Consider the following 27003-nt stretch of genomic DNA (forward strand, 5'->3'; position numbering starts at 1 on the left):
ATTATATTAGAGCGTAAGCTTAAACACGTGTAAAACTAATTATTCGATACCGTATGACGTTTAACCCTAAAATAAAACACTATTTTGCTCACGTGGATTGATATTTCGAACCTAAGGTGTCGTCATACATAGCCCCGGACAATCTGTCAGCAGCCAATCGTCTCGTGTTGTATCTCGTGAACAACTCTACTTGACCATGTTGAAATAATGTTAAAGAATTATTTGTTGTTTATGAAACCAAAGCATTGCTTCAGCCTGATAAAACATGAGAAACGAGGCTTGAAGTAAACACACACAAAAATCTTAACTTGGTTAAGTCAGCAGTTTGACAAGTGATGGTCTGGTCTTTCGCCAGTAACTAAGCCAACATCAAATGTACATCTAAATGCAAGCAAGTAATACTATAAGATACACGCAAATGTTTATGTCTCTCCATTGTAAAGATGGTGCCGTGAAAAAGAAACAGTATGAGTTCCCCCCATTTATTTTTCAGGAGATTAACATATCATTTGATCCCTTTTCCAAGAGTTCTGGCTTGATATGTGTTCAGAACACTTTTAGAGGATTAACATATTTTTTAGGGCAATCCTAACCATTGCTAAATTCAGATTATGTTTAGCATTGAGACGCAGATTGGCATAAGGTAAATAGAAGACACTAATATCAGATACAGTATATGTAGAAAAACATCATATAGCTTGTCTCTTATTCTGAATTCAGTACAGTACATGGAGAAGAGAGGAAAGATTTCAGTTGGCTTGTCTCTTATTCTGAATCCAGTACAGTACATGAAGAAGAGAGGAAAGATTTCAGTTGGCTTGTCTCTTATTCTGAATCCAGTACAGTACATGAAGAAGAGAGGAAAGATTTCAGTTGGCTTGTCTCTTATTCTGAATACAGTAGAAAATGTGGAGAAGAGAAGAAAGACCTCAGTTGGCTTTTGTTTTATTCTGAATCCTGTATAGTAAGTACATGAAGAAAAAATAATTTCTCTCTATATCAAAGTTATCGTGTGTATGTGACAGGAAAAGAGCCGGGCGAGTGACTACCACGTGATTTAACGGGATGTGCATTAATGAAAGACGTATTTTAGTTATTTTTTTCTCCTACCACAACACCTCCGTTGATCCAATGCGTCATCGTATGAAACCGGATCATCATTTCTGTGTTACTGAAGCAACTGTTTGCTTGTGTTTATAGTCATCTATAAAGTTTCTGTAAATTAGGTTTAAAGGTTTTTTTAGGCCGGATTAGAAACCAGAGTGACCAATTTTTTCTTTTCTCTTTTATTTCACTTACTGTTACTCGGCTTCAATTATAGAGAGGAAAACAGAGTAATAATTTCAATCTTTATTTAATTCGTGGTCAACTTTACAATATTGAAAACCATTTTAAGGTAGTTGTAATAAATAGGCTAGCTGTAAAAAGAGAGGTTATTTGTGAACAAACTGCATAAAATAAAGTGAAAACATCTAAAATAAACTCGAAATATTTGGAAGAAAATGGAGTTTGAAGAAATCCTTGCAGAAGTAGGAGATTATGGGGTTTTCCAAAAAAGACTCGTCATTTGGTTTCTTTTGCCTTGCACTGTTCCATTAGCATGGTTTTCTCTAAATCAGATCTTCCTGATGTCGGTTCCTGATCACTGGTGTCACGTTCCCGAAGTTACCGAAACCAATCTCAGTTTCCAGCAACAACAAATGTTGATTCGGCCGATGGAAAACCAGCATGGGTTACAGATACCTAGTTCATGTCAAATGCATGACCTCAATTATAGTAGTGCCATTTTGAACTTGTTAAAGAACTCAAAGTCAAATATAACTTTTGAAATAGAAACTATACTCTCGAATGTCTCAATACAGGCGTGTCGGAACGGCTGGGTTTACGACAGGACTCTCTATAGCTCCACAGCTTCCACACGTGTAAGTGTTAGTTTTAACTGTTTTAAATATCTATATAGGTCCACAGCTTCCATACACGTGTTAATTTTAACTGTTTTAAATATCTCTGTACCTCCACACATTTAAATGTTAGTTGTAACTGTGTTAAATATTTCTATAGTCCACTATTTCCACACAGGTAAGTGTTAGTTTTAACTGTTTTAAATATCTCTATAGTTTCACAGCTTTCATTCAAGTAAATATGGTTCTAATAAGTATCTCTACAGTCTCACAGCTTTAATTCAAGTAAGTACTAATTCTAACTGTTTGAAATATATTTTTGGTTACCTGAGAGTCCATGGCCTAGCGCGTAAGGCGTGCGACTCGTAATCCGAGGGTCGCGGGTTCGCGCCCGCGTCGCGCTAAACATGCTCGCCCTCCCAGCCGTGGGGGTGTATAATGTGACGGTCAATCCCACTATTCGTTGGTAAAGAGTAGCCCAAGAGTTGGCGGTGGGTGGTGATGACTAGCTGCCTTCCCTCTAGTCTTACACTGCTAAATTAGGGACGGCTAGCACAGATAGCCCTAGAGTAGCTTTGTGCGAATTTCCAAACAAACAAACAAACAAACAAACAAACAAACAAAACCTGAGAGTCTTAGTTGCACATCATGAAAATATGTAATATCAGTGAATATTGTAATCCAAATAATTCATAAATGTCCCATCTAAACAGCTGCAGACTTTTAAAGTTCTTTTTTGTTATGTACTTAGATGTCTTAAACTATTCTATTTACTGTGTTATGATAAACTAGCAAATCAATGGTGATTCATGACATTTCTATTTACATTTTTACATTCATTAAATGTTTTAAATAAAAAATTAGGTTCGGCATGGCCATGTGATTAAGGCAGTCGACTCGTAATCTGAGGATCGCGGATTCGAATCCCCATCACACAAAACATTTTAGCTCTTGGGACGTTATAATGTGACCGTCAATCCAACTATTCATTGGTAAAAGAGTAGTCAAAAGTTGGCGATGGGTGGTGATGACTAGCTGCATTTCCTCTACCTCTCAAAACAAACCAAACGTTAAAACAGGAACTGAACTCTTAATACAGTGTCTTCCTGTCACCTCAAGGCCACCTCAATGAAGTTGTTGAAATATTACGTTCATGTATTTTTACGTGTAAAACTTTGAGAAGTTTAATATAGAAACCTGGTTTATTGTAGAACACGGAATGTTTTTTTCACGACGGAGCAATACAAACTAATTAACCCTAGGATTCAAGGTCCCAAAATGTTTACCACAAGGCACCTTTTGATCTGTGGGTGTGCGTGTGTAATAATAGTTTCGTAGAACCAAATGGTCCTTTTTTGTCCCTATGCTAGGTTTCAAAATTATCTTTTGATTCCTAAGAAATCTTTACAGAAGGTTCTTTAGAGATAGGTTTGCATGCAAAAAATGTCAAATATCATTTAATTTCGTTATTTAAACCTTCTTAGGTAATCATGTTTTACGATAATTATAAATCAATTGTTTGTTAAAGCGTCAAGCTAAAATAAATTTATTTTCAAAACAACAGATATTTAATAAAATAGAACGTAAAGGCAATGCAAACGTTGAAACCCCATCATTTTTTATATCAAAAGAGTTTGTTTGTTTGAAGTTAAGCCCAAACCTACACAATAGACTATCTGTGCTATGCCACTGCGAGGGGGGAGTTGTCGGTTCTATATTGAACCCCTTTCTTCAGGTGAAGTTTCAGGTTCTTTACTGATTCCGTTTTTCTGGTTAAATTTAAGGTTCTATGCTAAATCCTTTCTTCGGGTTTAGCTTTAAAACAACCACCACACAAGGGAAATATTGTTTGTGTAGTTCATGATCTGTAGATATGCTGTTTTAGTACAAGACACACACGTATTGTTGTTGTTTTAATCTGGGTAAACAGTTTAAGAAACAAGCATGACAAAAGGAAATCTGTTGACTAAATAACACCTAATAAAAATACGTAATATATTGTAAAAAACGAACAGAACAGGTAAAATTCACTTAGAGGCCACACCATAATATTCTTTATTTTTATTATTAATTCAAAATACGTTACCCACAGATCCCATTAAGTAGAAATAAGTGGTAAAAGTAAAATTTCAAATAATCAGATTTTATCAGTGTACGTTTTCATAAAGACTCAGTCGGTCAGCCAACATACAATATTTCATACATTCGTTTAAATATTTGAAAAACTATTTCTTAACGGCCAGAAACTGAATAAAAAAAATATTCTTCTGTGAGAATTTTCTAGATCATTGGTTCACTAACGTTCTATGTGATTTACTTTATCTCTGTTCGCATTGTCCATTTTAAAAATCCGTTTTGCTACGCATTTCGAATAAAAGGCCGGAATTCCATACATAGATTAAAACTGGATAGAGCATCATTCTGAAAACTAAGAACAAACTTGTCTGTTTCTACCGATTTCATTCTGTGACTTTATGATATTAAAGGTCTCGGACTTCATCCAAACACATATGCTGTATTTAGGTCCTGAAACCTACATTTGTTGTTCAAATATGTGATGTACACCACTATTGGTTGTACTACTTTACTCCTAATGATGGGTTCCTTTGTTGGTTTTCAAACACCTGGTATTGACGCAGAAAGCTAACATGACTTTGATTTAGGCAAGTCCTAATATATTTACAACTACTTGGAGTACTTGTTCTCTGGGCGAAAGTTACGTAAATGGTGTGGATGGAACTTCAACAAAAGTGGAACGGTGGTTCAATAGGTCCAAGCGGAAATACACGGAAATGTGTAGTTTTACATTTTGTGCTTCGTCGTTCTTATGGTATTTTTTTCGATTTTCTCAATTAAATAGAAGGGAAGTAATTTTCCATGTCCTAAGATAACCTTTAATTAATCATGAATTCACGTAGCTTCCATCCAGGACAAGGATACTCCAACTAGCCGATATAAATAAACTGTTCAAAAAATAAAAGGAACATTTACGTTTTCTTATATAATTTATCTCAATTTTCCAAATGTGATAACATTTTTATTTTCTTAGGTAATTTGCCTCATTTCAGTTCCATCTGTATCCATTGTTTAAGGTGTGATTAACAGTAAAACATGGAAAAATAAAATTCTTAAAAATGACTAATATCAGCAAAACTGATGTCCCATATTAAACAATACTTTAAACAGATTACGTGTGTTCCTTCAAGAAATGTTTAAAACATTCAATATCTAGTGTGACCTCCACAGGCTGTGACACACTCCTGACACCGATTTGGCACAATTCATTATTCCTACATGCGTAAGACCGACTCACGCACACCACAAATATACGGCATCCCCAAACCTCATAAACCAAATTGTCCATCACGACCTGGCTCGGCATGGCCAAGCGTGTTAAGGCGTGCGACTCGTAATCTGAGGGTCGCGGGTTCGCATCCCCGTCGCACCAAACGTGCTCGCCCTTTCAGCCGTGAGGGCGTTATAATGTTACGGTCAATCCCAATATTCGTTGGTAAAAGAGTAGCCCAAGAGTTGGCGGTGGGTGATGATGACTAGCTGCCTTCCCTCTAGTCTTACATTGCTAAATTAGGGACGGCTAGCACAGATAGCCCTCGAGTAGCTTTGTGCGAAATTCAAAAAACAAACAAACAAACCATCACGACCAATAATGTCTACAGACGAATCGTTTGATTACAATCTTGGTAAATACATAGCATGGGCATTCTCCAAATATGTAACATTAGCCAACTCATTCATCAAAGATTCTTAATTTTAAGTCTAATCTTAATCAACTTACTCAAAAAGCCTTAATGGTTAGTTTCGATGTTATATCCCTCTTTACAGAAGTCCCAACCGCTGAAGCCTGCAAGATAGTCTTAGAACTCTACATCCGAGACCCTAACCCATCATTAAACATTCCCAGCAACCAATTAGCAATCCTCATAGAATTCACCACGATGAAGAGAAACTTCATATTCAACAACCACAACTACATACAAACAAATGGCCTAAGCATGGGCAACCCAGTTTCACCAGTTCTAGCCAAAATTTTTATGACACAAGTTACATCCACCACTATATTGGTACAGATGACAATCCACATGACACGATTGCGGGATTCACATCTACAGAACACACACTTAATTTTTCAATCATATTAACTCTATTTATCCCAACATTAACTTCACATGTGAACAGAAAGAAAACAATCAAATATTATTTCTTAACCTCAAAATTACAAAACCCGGTACACAATTTAAAACAGACATCCACCGAAAGATCACCCATACTGGCCTATACATTCCTTGGGACTCAGCACATGAAACAAAACAAAAACTCGACATACTAAGAAACCAAATAAACAGCCATAAAACTATGCTAACCAGATAAAATTAACGACGAATTAGACAAAATAAAACAATACTTCATCAACAAGTTTCCTCCACAAACCGTAGAAAACATTATACGCACACACCAAGACAAAAAGCAAAATCAACCAACAAAATTAAATATATCTCATGAATTAAAAAATCACGAAACCATATACTGCTGCATACCATATATTCCCGACATCAGCAGAAAAATAGCCAACATTTGGCAAAAACTAGTTACAAAATATGACATTCCAGTTAATACCAAATTTATTCAAAAATCAGGCACAAAACTAAGGTCTAACTAACACGTCTCGATAACATATCCCAACAATGTTCAATCGGATTTAAACCTGAAGATCTGGTCAAGAAAGTCCATACACAGTCTAGCGACGTGGGCTCGCGCGTTAACCTGCATGAGAATGAACCCATCGCCAACTGCACTGGCAAAAGCCCTCACAATGGTTTCCAGAATTTTGTCTCTCTATATCGTCGTGCATTCAGAGCACCCCTGCGAGTATGAGTAAGTCCGTGCGGCCACTCAAGTATATGCCTACCCAGACCATTATAGAACCTCCTCCATAAGCGTCGAGTTGCACAATGTTACAGATGGAAAATCGCTCTCCTCGGCATCTCCACACTCTCGCACGTTCATAATCATGAGACACAGTGAACCTGCTCTCGTCTGTTCACAGCACAGTGGCTCATTAACGAAGTTGCCAGTCCAGGTGCTGACGAGCAAACTCCAACCTGACTGCACGGTGTCGCGCTGTCAGAATAACTCCTCTTGCAGGCCATTTGGTCTCAAGGCGTCCTTCGTGCAGACGATTGTGAACTGTTTGGGTTGACACACGGGTTCCAGTGGAATGCTGAAGGTTATTTCGCAGTTACCGAGCCTCAGCTATCCTGTCCTGCAGAGCGGTAGTCACGATGTAGCGGTCCTCTCTGTCTGTTGTGCAGCGATGATGGCCTTGACCTTGTTTCCTGCCATAAGAGTTCGTCTCCTGGTAGCTTTGCCAAAGTCGATTGATGACGTTTGGTGACACACCGACGCATTGTGCCACTCTCCTTTGGGTCTGGCTATCCTCCAGCATCTTAACCGCCCTAGCCACCTCGTTCTCTGTCAGATGACGCCTGACTACTTTGGTACACAAGATGAAGTACACACTGACAAAACGAGCCGCAGAAGATTCATGTTGGTGTTTGTTTCGAGAATTAATGCATAGTTTCACGTAACAGCCTTATATAGGGTACCATGAGTTGTATTCTCTTTCACTGAGGTGAGTTTCGTTTGAGTTGCTTCAAACTTCACTCGCAAGCTTAAAAATACACTTGTAGACGAACGGATATGTTTTTCACACATAAATTTAGTTATAACAAAAATATACTGAAATATGTACTTGTTCCTTTAATTATTTAGACCAGTATATAACAGTATTGTCTGTTGTGTGTCCATGTAACTATTTCGCATGGGGTGGACGAATCTTCCCCAAATTTAATATGAAAGTTCATAAAGCCAATGTTGAGGAACGTACACATTTTCAGTTTTTATTGTGGCTTTTTACCACTAATGTAATCCCTGTCCAAGGGACGAGTACTCCAGCTGGTTACTAATAATACCAATTAAAGGAGTAAAGCATTAAAATCGTACATAAGCTTTTGTTTTTTATTTTTAAGTGGATTAGATTCAGTCTAGTGTTAAAACACTTTCAATTATTAATTAAAATGTTGTTCGTGTTACATTGTTTTATGTTTATAACGTACATGATATACTTTTCAGTGGGATTTGGTCTGTGACAATAATCATCTGCCTTCACTCATATTTACTCTTGCCCTAGCAGGGGGCGCTGTAGCAACCCCAATTTATGGCACCATGTCGGACAGGTAAGTTAGGAAATTATTTATTTATTTTTGCCATAAAAAAATAAATGCTTTTTAAACAACTAATAGAAATGTCTAACACGAATAAAATCAAAAGTTCTTTCCATAAAAAGTAGTTTATATGTTGTCACTAAACCACAGTTAAAAATAAAGTTATTATTCAACTTTAGTTTTTAAGAACTTATAACAACTTCTGATACTACATTATAAATCTATTTCCACTAAGTTGGATCCGTAAATCTCACAATTTTAAACCTTTTCCAAATAATGTTTGACTTCTTGAAATGCAAGAAACATAATTCACTAATCAGTCATTTGACGATTAGAATTTTAGTATAAGAAATTTAAAATGCCGTCAAGTTTCATGTCTAATCACAAAATGGATCTCTGCTTTTTATTTTTTGTTATTAAATTATAAACTTTCATAATTACAATTAAAAACACAAAAACAACATAAAACAAAGTCTTACGTCGTAAACTGATCCTAACTATATTTCACAGAATAGGACGTAAACTGACGTTCTTCATCTGCGTCATGATAACGTTTGTCTCTGGAGTCATTTCTCTGGTTTTACCTAATTTTACAGCGTTTGCTCTGTTTCGTTTCATCAACGGTTCGCTACTTCCCACGATCTTCCAAGTGCCATACATTATGCGTAAGTTACTCCCCATTATATTATCTGTCTCACGATTATCCATACTTTATCTGTTGACTTTAGTCCAGCTACACATTATAATTATTGTTAGAATTAACACACGTGTTAACTTAAATGTTAATGTGATGACAACAAACAAAGAATTATGTAGCTGTTGATCAATTGTTTTACTTCTTTTTTCAAGGGGGGTCGACAGGGATGCTTCACGACATCCAGGTAGTGGTGTGTGGTAGGACATACATGAATGGGTTTTGTTTGTTTTTTTATTGGAGGTGTTGCCCATAATCTGAATAAAATCATTTGACATCCTTTTGAGTAAACCAGATATGACTGCCACAAGTCTTTGGTCAAAACGCACATTTGATAAGGACGCTTTGGTCAATCCACGTTTGTGAAATATACTTCCACGACATTTATTTATACTAAAATATCTTGAGGTTAGCGTAGAAACTGAAGTAGTTTGACTTTGTTTGTCGGCTATCTTTTGATTATCTAATGAAAAACACCTTAGGTATAAAAAAAGGTGCCCCTACAACAAAACGAATGAACATGTGACCTAATGGAACGAAATCAAAAACTGGCGGCCAGAAAAGTGTTAATAGCTTCGTTTATAGTAACGCCACAGAATTCAGATTAACAGTTCTTTGTCATCACCCCTGTGTAATTGGTACAACCGTATTAACCATCAATATTTATGCTAATTGCTTAAACTAATATCATGTGACGCTAAACGCTCTTTAATTAGGCCTGTATAATCAATTATAATCGTCCACCTGTATTATTCTTTTGAAAACTGGAGCTAGAAACTGCTGATCTAGTTTGCTTGACCTGAACAACACTTCTGTATCTGCACGTGCTTTCATCCTATAGTTTAGTTGCTCTAAGTTAGCCATCTTTAATCTGAATGACGAAAAAAACAATAAATGGTCCACCTCTACTCTGAGGTGAAGCAATAGTAATTTTTTTTTAAATCTAATGCTCACTTGGCTATTTGCCATAAATTGTAGGTTTTAAATATCTATCAGTGTATTAACCTTAAAAAAACACGTAAAAGTCAAGGATATTTTATATCAAAGTTTCTCTCCAGGCGAAATGTAGAAAAAATATGATGAAATAAGTCAAACTCAATATTTTATATCTCGTACATTTATTGATGGATTGTCTTGCAATCTGGTGTGAGGTGCAAGGCTCCAGTAGGACACATCCGTGAAAAATAAGTCAAAGTTTAAATGACCACAACTCGAGTTACGGAAAGTGGAAAATTGGTAAAATATCGCTCCTGTAAAAACACACACACACACACACAGTGTGTCCTGGAGGTTGTTTTTGTCTCACGACACATAACTGCGTATCGTGATGAACCAACTGTTCCATTAGTTGATTTTCGAAATGTCTACCAGTATATAAAAAGATCCAGCCAAAATTAGTATCATTTTTATGAGAAACATTTCAGTGACGTACACAATCGGATCGCCTAACAGTTAGTAGTGGATGGTGATGACTAACTGCCTTCCCTCTCGTTATACACTGCTTATTAGATATGGCTAATGCAGATAGCCCTCCTGTAGCTTTGCGTGAAATTCATAAAACAAACAAGTCTTACGCCCCCAAAGTGCCCTTTTAGTCATTCATAAAACAAAATGTCAACAACTTCTAAAGGATACACCTGATCACTTTATCTCTACCGTCTGTTCTGTCTAATGTTTTCATTGTCAAAAGTTAACTTATTTCTGATACAGATACTTTGTTATACATTACTTCAGTAGTGGAAATCGTTGGAAAAGAGAAACGAACTCGATTGATGGGGATTGCCTGCATCGGATGGACCCTGGGTCTTTGTAGTTTGCCACTCTTTGCCTTTCTATTCCGGAATTGGAGAACTTTTGGACTCATAACCACTTGCTTTTGTATTCCATATTTCTTTTACTGGAGGTACAGTTGTCTTTTGATTGTATTTGTCTCTTATGTATTGATTTAATAAATATGTATTTTCACTTTCGATGCCTTTGTTTTAACGAGGAAATTCCTGCATTTATTGACATATAATTTTATTCTTATGTATTTTTTATTATTTTTGTTGTATTTAAGGGCGGATAGAATTCTCTCTAAAAGCTTCAGCTAAATACTTAAAGAATTGTAGTTCATTTTAAGGGTCTGGCATAGCCAGATGGTTAGGGCGCTCGACTCGTAAATCGACGGTCCCAGGTACGAATCCCCGTCCCACCGGACATGTTCGCTTTTTCAACCTGAGTGGCGTTTTATAATTTGATGGTCAACCTCATTATTCGTTGGTAAAAAGAGGTGCCCAAGAGTTGGCGATGAGTGGTGACGACTAGCTGCCTTCCCTATAGTCTTACACTACTAAACAAGTGACGGCTAACGCAGATATCCCTCGAGTAGCTTTGCGCGAAATTCAAAACAAACCAAATCAAAACTTAATCTAAATTGATCAAAGTATCTTATAACTGGCCCTCTGTGTTCGAACTAGGTAATGACTAGTTAGGCTGGGTATGAGAAAGTATATCTGGAATATTCACGAAAACATGGACAAGAAAATTAACCTTTTCAGCGCATGCTACATCAATATGAAAAGATATAATCGAGTAAGTAACTGTTGTATCTGTTTATTAAATAATATATACTTCAACAGTACCTTCTTAATAAACTGTAGATTAAACATATCTTGTTTTCTACTCGCACCATTTGTTATCCATGAAGTTCTCAATAAAGAAAAATTAAGAGAAACACAGCCTAACTTTGCCGACTTCAACGTGTACCTGTGGTAAGCTAAGCCTGACATTAAGGTTAACTGCCCTATAAAGCACGAAATAAATAAAAAACACAACTAAAAATCGTTTCCAAAAATATTCATTTACTTACCTAACTACGTTCGATTACCCTCGAAAATAACGTATTTCAAAAGTAGTATGGAAAAGAGCTGTATATTTTTGTATACTGATATTCGTTAATTTGTGATATAAAAAGCACTCAATTAGAAGAGTGAAGCGTACTTGGCGTTGGCTAATACGTTCTAACGAATCAACACAGAATTGTTATCACCAGTTATTGACTTCATTACAGAATAAAATTTCTAAAAATCTTCATTCTTGCTACTCTTCAGATTTTTGCCTGAAAGTACCAGGTGGTTAGTGTCCGTTGGACGTTACGAAGAAGCGGTAGTGATTTTGACTGAAATGGCCAAGACAAATGGACGCCCTCTGCCCATTGATCTAGTTAAAAGACTGACAGTGAGTTAACTTATTTTTTAATGTTTAATATTTGAAGAACATTTTGTGATTATATGTCACTGTTTAATTGCAAATGACTGTCTTTACAAATAAGCAGTTCAGTCTTTTTTTGTGAAATATATTTGGTCGTACATAATACGGTTAAGTACATACCCGCCATCTCAAGTTAAGTCGCTTACGCTTGTATTTAGTACTTCAGTACACACGTGTGTGACTTAAGTTTTATTTGTTGGTTTGCTAGATTTTTGGACCAGACAGAATTTATCCTACAACCTGAAATCTTCAAGGAGATAAAGCATTAATATGATCTTACGCAAATAAATGAATTGTAACTTTTGTTAACATAATTAAAACTGCCTTATTTATGCGACGGATAACACCAGATCTGGCAACTTGAAAACCATTTCCGAGCCGCAACTATGCTAAAACATCTACAGTACATTAAATGTATCGAAGTTAAGAACTATTATTTTTAAAGAAAGTATTTCCATAAAGATAAAAACTGACAGACTTCGAGAATATCACACAGTGTACTCTGTTATTTTTAACTCAAATTTAATCATATATTCAAAACAATAGTTATGTTTTTCTAGAACAAACAACAACAAAACAAAATTAAATACAGAAAAGTTGTTTCTTAAATGTAAAAACAAATATTCACATAATATATAATAATTTCTCATCAGTCGTTTTCTATCCTTAATATTTTGTTTTTGTTATAATCATCTAGCAAAAAAAAATCGTTTTACTTTGAAGCCACTTTCTTCGGTTGAAAACTTACAGAACTAGAAAAAAAACAAACATTAGTTAGTTCTTGTTAAGAAACATTGGTCTGAGCGTGACCTAGTGAAAGGCCGAAAGCTCGAGTTGCGATGCTTTTGAATAGGCTTTGTAAAAGTAAATGATATTTGATAGCAGTATCTAAACAAAACAAAACTCCTATTAGTGCATACCCTGAATAGTTAGAACTTCAGAATTAACAAATGTTATTCTTGAACCCTTGTGTTTCTTTCATACGTACGTAAATTGTTGCCCTTGTATAAAATAACAACATCTGTGAAATATTTCATGAAATATCCATCGAAACGTTTTTAAGAATACGAAGTGGGCATGATGTTTTGATAGTATTCTGCACCACTGTATTTTTTTAAGAGACGAAAACTCAAGTTACAAGTAACCGACCCAAACTGATTTATATTAAATCATTATTGCCACCTAGGTTTTGAAATTTGAAGTTCTTTCTCGCCCACAGGCTGCAGAAGAAGCTATGAAGAAAGAAAAAATCGTCGAAACAACACACGACATAACTGATTTCTTTTGTTATCGAACGTTGAGGAAACGCTTTCTCATAGTCACCGTTTCGTGGTAAGAGATAGCACTGTTGAAAACTCATAAATACATCTGACATTTAGAAGCTCAGTATTTTAATTATAATAAATAATTAATAATCTTTTCTACATGTGTCAGTGAGAAATATCACTAGTTTTTTGTTGGCTTTTTTTCTTTAGGATGTTGGGATCATAAGAAGGCCCTTACCATCACTTTAAAAGATAAGATTGAGATATTTCAGTTTGTACTCAAGTAAATATCACTTCTAGAAAGATTCATGAATTGATACACACGAAATGTTCGTGTTTAATTGGCTAGAAAAACACAGGCTCAGTATCAGTCAAGCCTATACATTCCATACTGTGTTTTTTCGTTTTGTTCCTCGATCATTAGTTTTGACGTTTTCATAAATATCTGTAAATTAATAGATTTTTTCAGGTTGGGTAAACTAAATTATAAATTTAGATAATTTTGTTTTCTTTGGTATAAAATTTCACTCACTAATAATTTATTTTAGTATTCAATACTGAACACATCAAGATTTTAAATTTGCCTATGTAGTGCATAAGCTGTATTGGTTTATTTTCCAATATTTTATAAAAAAGATTTATTGTCCGCAATCGTTTTCTTTCTCGTAGAAAACAGGCCTACATTTTTGTATACATTATGAACAATATCATTGTTTTCTGTAGATCAAAAAAGAAACTTTACATCTTTAGTGAAATCCATTTTATAAAATTATTCTAAAAAAGAGGTTTATAGAAGATTTTCCTTCTTAAAAAAGCCTATATTAAAGCTTTAAGATGTAGTGATTTAAAACATAAAAGTTTTGTTGTAGCTTTATGGTAATTAACTCCCAACTTTGTTACAGGGCTGCAAATTCAATGGTTTATTATGGTCTACAGATAAACGCTACCAATCTCTATGGAAACGAATTCCTCAACTTCTTTCTTTTCGGACTTGTTGAACTACCATCTTATTTCTTATGCTGGTATTTAATGGAAAGGATTGGACGACGATGGACTAATGTTAGCTTAATGCTCCTGGGCGCTCTTAGTATTTTAATACCAACAATCCTACTGTCAGGTATTTGATAAAACTTTATAAGAACACTTGACCATGCTTGGCATGGATCAGGTTTTCAACTCCAGTGTTTCGAACAGTAACATTTTACGCTTATTGTACTTTAATTCCATCAGGGCCCGGCACGGCCAGGTGGTTAAGGCACTCGACTCGTAATCTGAGGTTCGTGGGTTCGAATTCCCGTCACACCAAATATGCTCATCCTTTCAGTCGTGGGGGGCACTATAATGTTACGGTCAATACCACTATTCGTTGGTAAAAGAGTACACCAAGAGTTGGCGGTGGGTGGTGATGACTAACTGCCCTCCCTCTAGTCTTACACTGTTAAATTAGGGACGGCTAGTTCGGTTAGCCATAGTGTAGCTTTGCTTGAAATTCAAACACAAACAAGCGGTTATTCAACTTTATATATTTTTGTATCACTGAAATATTTGTGAATAACTAAATTAACAGTCAAAATTTGAAATATTAGTATTATTGGTCGAAACAAGGTTTAGAGTTTCATGGGAATTAGCTTATATGTAGTTCATATTTTCTTTATTATTCTTAAAGTATCCGTTATCATTTTAACCATATTTGTAAACAAAAATGTGTCACAATAAAATATATCACAGTCAGTAAACTCTAGTAAAATGTAAATAAAAAGGCGATATATACATATATATGCACATATGTTTGTATACATGTGTATCTAGGAGCAACCGTTAACCGTGTGTACAAAGTGGCTACCACTGGTAATTTTATTCGTTTTCAAAGAGCTGATTACGCAATAAATACACCATATGTATAATCGGCAGTTCGCAAATCATTCAATATACCAAAGAGTCTGTGATAATGTATGGTAGATTAACTCAGAGCGATTGAGGACACAAGTATATGGGAGGTAATGCTTTTTATTGGTGAATACTAATAATGTGGTAATATATCGTGATGTGATTGGTTGGCTGGTTGGTTGCCTTAAAGCATAAAGTTACGCAATGGGTTGTCTGAATTGTACCCACTATGGGTTTCGAAACCAGACTAGTAGAATTATAAGCTTACTGATTTTCTGCTGAGCCAATAGAGGAGCGAAAAATGAACAGATGTCGTTACAGTCAGTTAAAGAGTCGAGAATTTGTAGCACAACAGAAACGGTTATAAGTGCTAACAATATAATAAGTTTGAAATTTGATTGTTGGCTTGTCAATATTTAAATTAAAATATTTTTCTTGTCATTTAATTAATGGTAAAATAATAGCAAAAACTGGTCGGATTGTAACATTGCACAAGACTCAGAAACACGGTGGTTTGTTTTTTTCTCGCACAGCCAGCCTACCTGCTCTGCTGTTGGAATCACCTTGTTCTATGGCCCGGCATGGCCAAGTGTGTTAAAGTGTTTGACTCGTAATTCGTGAGGGCGTTATAATGTGACATTCGATTCCATTATTCGTTGGTAAAAGAGTAGAGGCGGTGGGTGGTGATGACTAGCTGCCTTCCCTCTAGTCTTACACTGCTAAATTAGGGACGGCTAGCGCAAATAGCCCTCGAGTAGCTTTGTGCGAAATTAAAAAAAACAAAACATCTTGTTCTAACAAAGAGCATCTCGCCCCATTTCTACAACAGAATTGACAACTGAAGTGAAACCTGTCAAGTTTGAGACATCCTGCAACTGTTTATGTCCTGTGTACTAGAATACGATTAACAATAATTTATTATTGTTGTGTTTGAATACAGTACTTCAAACATTGCACACATTTGACACTTTTCTGTGATCGACATGTGTTTACAAAATGCTTCCTGGCACAGATCAAATTAACAAACTGAATATCGACTTAATAACATAATATATTTCTACACAATAAATGTCTGTTTTGTAAATTATTCCGAATCAAATGAACCAACTGAATTTCGATACAAGAATATTTTATAATACTTAATAAAGTTTTTTTTTCACTGAAATGTCCAGTTACATAAAGCACTAATTAAGAGTCACCTTTGTTACAACATTACTTATTACTGAAGCTATTGACGTGTGTATTACTGCTATTTTCATGAGTTGTTCTTTACGCTTAGTTTAATAAGAAAACAAGTTCTTCACTAAAACTGTTTATAAGGATGCTACCTACGCCCTTCGAATAGCTAAAGGTTTTAAGGAATCATAACTCTATATTCTGGAGATTGATTCCCAGCAGTAAACATAGTAAATACTTCGATGTGGTTTCATTTTAAAACAAACTAAGCAGCTCTTGCACCATTTTCTTATAATATTCATAAAATGTTAAAGGGACAACACGAATCTTATCAGTTTATCAAGAATGACCCTTCCAGCATCAAACTATAATCACTTCTCACAACTAATATATTTATGAAGAATCTTATTAGCTTATCAAGGATGACCCTTTCAGCTTCAAACTATAACCACTTCTCACAACTGATATATTGAACTCAGTTACATTTTCTACTTCTACAACTCATTAGAGGCAACTCACTCCAAAAACCAATCCACTCTTTTTAAACGTAATATTGTCTAAACTGCTGACTACTTCAATGTTGCCAGAATCTGAACTTATGGCCCCTTATCCTATTGTTTTTACTGCTAAGAAAAAATGTGGTAGATATATATCATCAATACCTTTAATGATCTTAAATATCACGACTAAATTCCTTCTGACCTTTGTCCTCTCCAGAGAAAACAAGTTTAGAGATTTTAGTTTCTACTTATACGACAATCTCACCATCTCAGGTATCATCCTAGTGGCTCTTCTGTGAATCTTCTCTAACAATTCAACGTCCTTCTTGAGAAAGAGAGTCCCAAACTGTACACAGTGCTGTAAATGACATCATACAAAGGATCTATACGTTAAAATCTATACGTGAGATCGGTTTGTATCTCAAGATGGCTTTGTTAGCTTGAAGATGACCTGAGAGGGTCGAAATGTTCACTGCTTTATTAGTAAAAGTGTTAATACCCATACCAGCCGTCCTGAGATACATTTTAACCTCAAGTGGGTTTCTCGTCATCACGAACCAAGTTGATTTACTGAATTCAACAAACGTTTAAATAACATTTTGTCTTTCACATTTTCTTCATTACAATATTTTATTTAATTAAATACGTTAATTAATATACCTTTTAATTTGTTGTCTCAATCTGAAAATTAAAACCAAAACACACAGGTATGAGATGTAACTACTAAATAAATTCAACAAATAGAACAATAGTTACTATTTATCTAACTTCCTCAGACGGAAGAGTCGTTAATTCTTTTTCATATTTTTGTATAATAATTTTTCCTTTGTGTTCTTGATTTCCAGACTTCAAACCGAAAATTTATATTTTATTTTAAAATAGAGTTAGCCCTTGGCACTACTATTGGAACTCTGGTGGGAAAATTCGGCTGTTCTGCTGCCTTCATGGTGGTATATCAACAATCGGCTGAGCTCTACCCAACTCCCATTAGGGCCCTTGGGATGGGGGCAAGTGCCACCGTCGCATGCATAGCTACAATTTGTACACCTTACATTATATATCTGGTAAGATAAGACGATATTTAGATGTATGGATTAGATTTTCCTTGTATATTTTTTATTGTTCCCACGACATGTTCTCCTATATTTCAGAGTAATATTATTTATTTTCTCAGTTATATATGGTTCACTTTGCTTCTGTTCTCTTTGTAGTAACTTTCTACAGATCGTGTAACATCTCCGGTCTAATGAGCATCTTCTTCAAAAAATCTAAGTAGCCTTATAGAGGTCCTATGATATCTGCAGCCTGCTTCGATCCTCAGCCTTATTGGTTTTATTTTGCAACTCCTCATGTTTCTTCTATTTTATAAAATTTCTCGATTCGTCACATGTTTTCACTCTCGTTCCCAGACCTTTAACTAAATATACAAACACTCACTCGGCCATAGTAGAATTATGCCGTTAAAACCGAGTAAAGAGAAAATCGAAAAAATAATTCAGTAGTCAGGTAACATTAAGTTGGCGGAGTTGTTTGTGAATTCAACGCTTATTCAACATTTAATACTATCTGAAGTTCCAAATGCATACTTTTACATACGTAATGCCATGCCGGTGATATATAGACGTTTGAAGGCTTAAGTATATATGGTTTGCATTATGTAGAGATGGTACGATGTACAGTTTATATCAGTATTAATTTAGAAAACTTTGAATGACTTGTTAAAAGAAAAGAAAATTATAGTTGATGTTTTGGTGCTAGTTTCAGATCCATTTAAGTTTTTTATATCAATAAACACTTAACTGGAAAGGCACCTTAGACGCACGTGGATAAATGATTCAGGTTAAATATAGTGATGTAACTACAAAAAAGTGGTCACCAGGCATTAAAATTAAATGGACCCCCTGCGATTATTTCCTTATCAGTATAGTTACGATTCTGGCTTATTAATATAATTAATTTAACGAAACAATAGTTCACCCATTTAGTTTAAATTAAAGTGTATGTGTCTCTTCTATTGTTGTCAATTTTTAAGTTTGTCTTATTATTCTGGCGCCCTTTTGTTGAGGCCTCCTGCAATTGCCGAGAGTAGCGGGAACATATTTATGTCTCCTGTGAGACTCGGGTGTAGCCGTCAGCACCTCTCTTTGTAAAAGTTTTTCGATCCGAACAACGAGATTGATTGTCACTTCTACAACAACACCCACATCATTTTAGTGCAGAGCGTGTTTAGTAACATCAGGAATCGAATCATGGTTTCTTCCATCCTCCGACTGGAATGTTAACCACTAGCTCAAACCCAGCTATTGAACTCTAGTTTTGCTTAAAGCCACACGGATAATGGCAAAATGATTGCATTGATACATTAATCTTTAAACGTTTCAAAATAAAGTGATTATATTACTTCCTATTTCATTCGTTAAAACTGAGAAAAAATTAAACCATGTTGGTTTTATACCCTGTCCCCACATTACTGTTTTTATTTTTTCTAATATTCTAACATCAACCACTTAGGGAAGATTCAAAGTACTTCAATGTTATACTGTTTGATTTTTCTCATCTAAACGTCTTATAGATAGATGTTTGTTGAAAATGATCGTTCTTATTATTTCCATCAGGGAACGTACGAGAAACACATCCCTTACTTTATCATTGGAGGAATTTGTTTGATAGCATCATTTGCTGCGTCGTTTCTTCCAGAAACTTTGAATGCTAAGTTACCTCAAACTATAGAAGACGGAGAAAAATTTGGTAACAATCAGAAGTACTTTTCTTGTTTCGGGTATGGCTTCACGTTCTCTATTTTTAATAGTAATTTTATCCTAAAATGCCTTGTTTTTGTTTATTTGTTGTTAAGTGGAATGGGCTATGTGTAGTTTGATATCGAAATATGATTTTTAGCTTTATAAACATCAGACTTATTGCTAAGCCACAGGTAACCAACACTCCAAAATTGACAAAAAAAGGCTTCAGAATTATGTCTTATAGAAAAAAAAAACAAGCTAGGTGATCAGATTCAATACCAAGACATTGAATTCTAATCTAAGAATGTAAATTGGCATGTCATATTACTATCTACATCTAGGGTTGACCTAAGTCTTTTAAAGTGGCGTGATATTGGGAAATATTCTTGGGATCACGATCGAAAACATCTTTAAACAATAATAGTAGCCAACAGATGATTTAAAGCATTTTAATCAGTCTACATTCTATCTTACTGATGAGCGTATGATTAACCTTTTAGTTACAACCTTTACTTACTTATTTTCTGCGCCCGGTATGGCCAGATGGTTAAGATACACTTAACTCGGGATCGCGGATTCGAATCTTCGTTACACCAAACATGCCCTTTCAGCCGTGGGGGCGTTATAATGTTACGGTCAATCCCACTATTCGTTGGTAAAAAAGTAGCCCGAGAGTTTGCGGTGGGTGGTGATGACTGACTACCTTCCCTCTAGTCTTACACTGCTAAATTAGGGACGGCTAGCATATAATTTAAACAATCAAATAAAATCTAATTTCCTGATCAGAAGTTTGTTTAATTAACTTTGTTAAAAGACTTTGTTTTCATAGATGGAACTCCCCAGTGACACAGCGGTATGCCTGTGGACTTACACTGCGAGAAACCGGGTTTTGATACCTGTGGTGGGTAGAGCACAGATAGCTCATTGTTTAGATTTGTGCTTAATTGTAATCAAACAAAAAAACAAATTTTAAATGAAGGTGTCAGCTGCATCACTGTTATCGTTTTGACAATTATTGCAAGTATATATATAAACTAGAAAGTCCAAGGTTTAATACGTTGCATTAAAGCGATTTTGTATGTGCTAATTAACAAGACTTCTGGCAATCACGGCCAATATAAAGTCGCAGTGAAACGGCATGTATAAGAACAACATTTTGACATTGTTAGTTGTATCATAGATAGAGGGATGCCACCGAAATATTAGTCTTTGTTAGGAAGGGTGTGAAGGATACCACTTCGATGAGGGATATCTTTTGTGTTTACTGTTATTAGAAAACAAAATAATGTAGATACATTCGAGATACTAGTCTAGTCTAGAAACAAGTTGTATCCTGACCGTGTCAAGTAAAATGCAGTGGCATGTAACAGGTCGGAATCCTCAAATAAAAGCAAGAACCGTTCACCTGATCATGAAAGGATCTTCATCTGAAAATGGTTCACCACGATAAGGCCTCCATTTGCTCAACCATAATATATTTCAATCAGCTGGATAATTAAATTTGTTTTCATGTTGTTCCATAAAATGACAATTGAAAGCATGATGAAGGAAGTGGTTGGCTTTTGATATTACAGCATTTCAAAAAGAATTATGGTGCAGAGCTATTGTCGAGAAGCGCGGTCGTCAGTGGGAGTATGACCGGATGTGGTGACGTAGACTATAATAATGTAGTGAGACTTCAGAATCATATGCATATCAATTATGTTAAAACTGTTTCTAAAATAAATAAATAATTAGTTTTTGTTCGCGAATTTCTTAAAACAAGTTTTGAAAAAAGAATACATCTTTCTAGAGTTTGATAATTTGTAATATTTTTGGTTTTAGATTGTAAAACATCTATTGAGACAATTCATCAACCTTATGCAACAAAGTGGGATAATGAATGTTTTTGGATAATTATGCGTGTTGACAAAGATATCGTCAATTAGACAAAAGTTGCAGTACGTGTTCAAAACAAATAAAATTTTATTTCCTGATTTAACGTGTACGTTTTATTTTCAGTTGCCATGCAGTATATATATTAATGTAACCAAACTATAAACATTTACTGCCTAAAGTAATTACTACAGCCCCTTTCATCTCCGTTGTAACCAATCAGTTTCAAAGTTTGAACTTCCCTAAATTTTTCGTTCACTTTCCATCAGAATAGGCCTCTGTATAACGATTTTGTTTGGATGCGTTAACCATCACAGGTATCGAAACTAGATTTTGACGGCGTTAGGTGTAGTGGGTTAGGACGCTCGAGTACTTACTTATCCGTAGGTCGCAGATTAGAATCCCCTTCACCAAACTTGCCAGTCCGTTACAGTCGTGAGAGAGTTATAATGTGATTGTCAATTCCATTATTCTTCGATGATGAGTGTTGTTGACTAGCTGCTTTCTATCTAATCTGTCACTGCTAATTTAGCGACGGATAATATAAATAATATAAGCGTAGTTTTGCGTAAAGTTCAAAATAAATCAAGTTTACTGATGAGCTGGCTAGAGGGCATTATACAAGGAATAGTGTAATTATGTATGTTCTGAATTTTCGATGGCCTAAAAGTAATTTCGGTGTGTATTTACTGTACACTAAACCAGGGACTAAAGAATGGTTTAGCCTTTTTGTATATAATTTATAACGTATTTTTATCTGAGTGATCCTACTTCAATAAACGTAGTGAGTTTGAATGTTTGGACCTGTGTGAAAGAAAACGCAAAGATGATGAACCACTTCAGATGTTCATTGAAATTGGTAGTGTCACTACAGTTCATTAAAATTAGACCGTTACACTCAAGCTTTTAGTTGAATTTCGTAAAAGCTTTATTAATTCACAGGATTTCTGACATTTGTGTATGACATAAATATTTTAGCGGTCCCTAAACTTTTATGTAATTCTCTATTCTAGTGACATCTAGTGAACATTGTCCATTAATCTTAAGCCTGAATGATAGAAAAAGTAAATAAACATTCTACTTCATTTTTCCTTTATTTTCCTGCAGATCACAGATCCCTGAAGATGATGATACAGAAGAAAAAAAGAAAACTAATCCTGGTGGTCAGATGGAATTGTTGCCGACAGTGTAATGTTATATAGCAAACTGTCATCTTTCTTTTGTTAAAAAAAGGTAAAATTTTAATAAACAAAACTGGGCTTAACAAATAAAATAAAATCTTGAATATGATTGTAGACATAAAAAGAAAACAAAAATACTTACCCATACTATATTCTTCAAACTAACTGCGTATCTGAAAATGAATATACTTTCCTATGGCAATATTTTTCAATCGATAATTGCGTATCTATTATAATCATTAAATCATTTAATACGACACAATATTTCAAGACAGTCACAGTGAAGATCTAATATCTAAATGTGTCATCTTACCGTTACCAAATTTAACAGGTTAAAAAGATTGAAAGGAAGAAAACATATTTAGATAATTATACCGTGTGTAATTAATTAATTGTAAAAAGAAACAGTGAAAATAAGTATCTGAATGACACCTGTATATCTGTCAACATATATTACAAAGATACTGTCATTTTAGTTTATTAATATTATAATTTCAAAACGCTACTGAATAATTAAAAGTGCATTGAAATTTTGACACAGAGCTACATAATGGTTGCTATTAAATATCTCAAAACTACACAATGCGCTGTCTGTGATGTGCCCAAACAATTGGTATCGAAACCCCGTTTTTAACGTTACATTTTAACTTACCACTGAACCAAAAGTGGGGCATACAAAACAGCGTTTAATTACCACATAAAGTTGACATAATCAATAAACGACCATTTGTTACAAGGTTTGTAGCAATTCTACGTGAAGTAGCTTCCATAGTAGAACGAACAGTAACTCCGGTTTCGTTTTCACAGGAACTTGTACTCCAAATTTAACTTAGTTTCGATTAATTATATATTTTCTGCTTATTTTTCTTGTACATCTTTAAAAACTATTCTATTGTTACTGTGGTTTATAATACTACAAAATATCAAATCTAACATGAAACTTGGACGTCTTTCTTAATACTAGTCTAGTAGACTCATGATCTGGGATACCAAGGCTTAAACTAATTCTTTTGGTTTTCGATGCTTATCGAAAATTTCCCATTGTTATCTTTAAATTGATTTATTTACAACTGAATCTTCTGTGAACAATACTACTCGTTTGTTTGTTTTTTGTTCATATATTTCTTTCTTGAGATTCATTAATAAATTACGTCACAAAATCCTGTCATAAAATTCATCAAATGAATAGGTAAACCTAAATCGCAGAACTTTAGGCCTAACTAACGTCTTTAAGATAATCTGTGAAGTCAGGACTACGACTTAGTGGATGTTTGGTACAACGAAGCTTAACCAGTTCGAAAATCTATGGTTTAACATGCAATGTTAAATCCATTTCTTTATTCATTTAATTTTGTATTGTTTTCAACGTATTGAACATACTGCAAAAAGGAATATTGTAATTAACGTTGTATTAACTGTTATATGGTATGTAGCGAATGAATTTCCTTCGAATGGAAATAAATTTATTGTGTTTGGTGCTTTCTCTTCCTACATCCAACATGGTGCCTACTTACCATTCAGAACAAAGTTTCTCTTGGCAACAAACAGCAAATATTTAAATGACATTAAATTGTCATCTTTATTACTTTAAACATGAAAACAAGATATTAAACTGTTAACTAACATAAACTAGCTTAACACAATGATTTTATTGTTTAAATCATTGCGATCAAGAAACTAAACTCTCACATCAAACTCATCAACAACTTGAGAAAAATGCCACTTGCTCACTTCTTTGAAATTCAACAAACCACTCAGACTGTTAGAGACCACCATACTAGAGCAATCACACTGTCATAAAGAGCATATGTAGGCCAGATTACATGCAACCATTATATTATAAAAGGTTTTGTTTGTTTGTTTGTTTTTAAATTTGATCAATGCTACATCCAAGCTATCTGCATCAGTCATCCCTAATTTAGGGGTGAAAGACTAGAACGGAAGACAACTAGTCATCACCACCCACTGCCAACTCTTGGACTACTCTTTTACTAACGAACAATGGGATTTACCATAACATTATAATGCCTCCAAGGCTGAAAGGGCAAACTTGTTTGGCATAACAGAGATTCAAACTCATAACTCTCACATTATATGTAGAGTATCCTCGCCACCTGGCCGTGCTGGGTTATAACAAAAGGTCACACAAAGAGGATAACATTACAAGAGGCCAGGTTACACATACAACAACATACAAGACTAGATCACACAGAGAACGTTATGTAGGCAACATCACACATACAGCAACATATGAGATTAAAGCACACACAGTGTATATACAAATATATAAGACTTTATCACACAGGAAACCTTTAGAGGTCCGGTCAAATACAGGACAATATATGACACATGTGATTTCATTTCACATGGCCCGCATGGACAGATGGTTAAGACACTCGACTCGTCATCCGTAGGGACGTTATATTGTGACGGTCAATTCCACTATTCGTAGGTAAAAAAGTAGTTAAAGAGCTGGCGGTGGGTGGTGATGACTAGCTACCTTCCCTCTAGTCTTACACTGCTAAATTAGGGACAGGTAGCGCAGATAGCCCTTGTGTGGCTTTGAGCGAGATTCAAAACAAACAAGAATCAGAGACCAGTAATAAAAGTCAAGGAGCATCATATACTTTTCGTGTTTAAATACATACTTGTATTAATTTGATTAAATAGAAATGAATATTCACAGGTTTTTCACAACATTAAAATTCACCGTTTTCTCTATCTTGTCTTAATTACATTACCTTTGAAAACTGGCAAGTCTTACGATAGGACTACATAATAATAAGAGAGGCTGTATGAATTACATAATAACAGAATAAAACAAAACAGAAAACTAGTTACACAGTAGACAGTTCTATTATTAATGTTTCTTTGTTGACATATGGCTATAAGAAACAGTATCATTTACATAGTTAGATATTTCAATACATATTACATACGTTGCTGTTATCATATTTAAAACAGTTTTTATTTATAACCCTGTGCAAAGCTAGTTTTCACTTCTATATTTCAAACATGAACAATTATTTCGTATAAGGACATAGAAAATTTTACATTTAACAGTACACTCGAGGAGTGTACCGAAGTTACAAGATACAGTTGTTCTTTTCATTTTTAACACAATTTACTGTTGTAAATTGTAACATCGTGTTTGTAAGGCCATCTGTGAACGAAAGGTTTAACTTCTGGCATGACATCTGTATTAATTCTCGCACCAGGAAGAAACTCGTAGAAGGACCAACCTTCTTGAAACAAACATTTCTATTACTTGGTTCTTCTGAAAGAGTTTTGATGTTATTTACGTACTAAATACGACAGTATGCACGTTCTCTGGCTTCCTCCAGTAAATACTTGATCAAATAATATTTGTGTGTGTGTGTGAAATAACAGTAACACGTTGTTTGCCACATGTAGATGTGTAATGGAAAGTCACAGGACTGTTACTTCAGGGACAAAGCTAGTTTTTCTCTTCAGTTTTATTTTAGTATCGGGTCCCAAAACTAATCTAGCCACAACTGTGTGGTTTTCAGTTATCTCTGTAGAAGGGGAGTCATATCAGAGGAAAATATTGAAAAGCATGATAATAGGTATACACTTGAAGAAATTCTGTTGCTATAGTAAATTCTTGAAAGGTTCAATCTTTACTAGATATATAGATATTCTTCTGTCTACTGACTCAGTTTCATCGGAAATTCAACAACTGTTACACATTACATTTTCTTTAGATTTTCAATTTAGCGTTTTGTGGGTTTTATGTATATTTCTGAGAGGTTATTTTAAAACTACTTCGCTCTTGTTGATGAATCTTAACTAAATTTAGCATGAAGGTTTGTTGGGTCCACGAGTAGATACATGCAAATTTATGGTTTCACATATTGTGTTTTGGTGTTTTTAAAATTATATATACATAAAGGAAACAACTTTTCATGTCCTAAGATAGCCTTTCATTAATCATGAATTTACATAACTTTCGTCCAGGGGGTACCCCAGCTAGTCACGTTTAAACTTTTTAGCTAATTGTTCTTCTATGTTTGGTACCAAACTGTAATTCTTGGTAGTCTCAGTTAATTATTGTGAATATTGTATGTATATATTCCATAGATTTGCTAATAGTTTTAGACGCAACGTCACTGTTTACTAACACTTAATTTTTCACTGCCCAAGGTAAAGAGTAAAACAATACCGCAACATTTTTTTCGCCAGCTAATATCAGAGAAGATTCAACAGTGGAGTATAAAGTTACTGTGTGTGTCATTAGTGTAGTCATCTAAATATAAGCCGCGTTAAAC

At 34.8% G+C, this 27003-nt stretch overlaps 1 protein-coding gene across 2 annotated transcripts; it reads left to right on the forward strand.

The window, feature by feature from the left end:
- The first annotated feature begins 322 nt into the window (after window positions 1-322).
- LOC143240545 (carcinine transporter-like) lies at window positions 323-23884 on the forward strand. 2 transcript variants are annotated; one of them, XM_076483161.1, is made up of 11 exons: window positions 323-1922; window positions 8052-8155; window positions 8654-8808; window positions 10572-10740; window positions 11930-12056; window positions 13309-13421; window positions 14257-14471; window positions 17800-17981; window positions 19533-19696; window positions 20488-20559; window positions 22641-23884. In XM_076483161.1, the coding sequence occupies exons 1-10, from the start codon at window positions 1503-1505 to the stop codon at window positions 20549-20551; spliced, it is 1713 nt and encodes a 570-aa protein (XP_076339276.1). In that variant the 5' UTR covers window positions 323-1502; the 3' UTR covers window positions 20552-20559; window positions 22641-23884. The 2 variants fall into 2 exon arrangements, with proteins under 2 accessions (XP_076339276.1, XP_076339275.1); XM_076483160.1 differs by lacking the exon at window positions 20488-20559 and having other exon boundaries at window positions 324-1922; window positions 22641-23881.
- The last annotated feature ends 3119 nt before the right edge of the window (window positions 23885-27003 follow it).

This window comes from Tachypleus tridentatus, chromosome 13 (assembly GCF_004210375.1).
Source record: "Tachypleus tridentatus isolate NWPU-2018 chromosome 13, ASM421037v1, whole genome shotgun sequence".
In the NCBI taxonomy this organism is placed as follows: Eukaryota; Metazoa; Arthropoda; class Merostomata; order Xiphosura; family Limulidae; genus Tachypleus; species Tachypleus tridentatus.

What these genes read in the sequence shown, in the direction of transcription:
- LOC143240545 (XM_076483160.1), top strand. Translation starts at nt 1,503, where the DNA reads ATGGAGTTTGAAGAAATCCTTGCAGAAGTAGGAGATTATGGGGTTTTC. An exon ending in CCATATTTCTTTTACTGGAG is followed by an intron (nt 10,741 to 11,929) that starts GTACAGTTGTCT and finishes GCTACTCTTCAG; the next exon opens with ATTTTTGCCTGAAAGTACCA. An exon ending in CACCTTACATTATATATCTG is followed by an intron (nt 17,982 to 19,532) that starts GTAAGATAAGAC and finishes TATTTCCATCAG; the next exon opens with GGAACGTACGAGAAACACAT.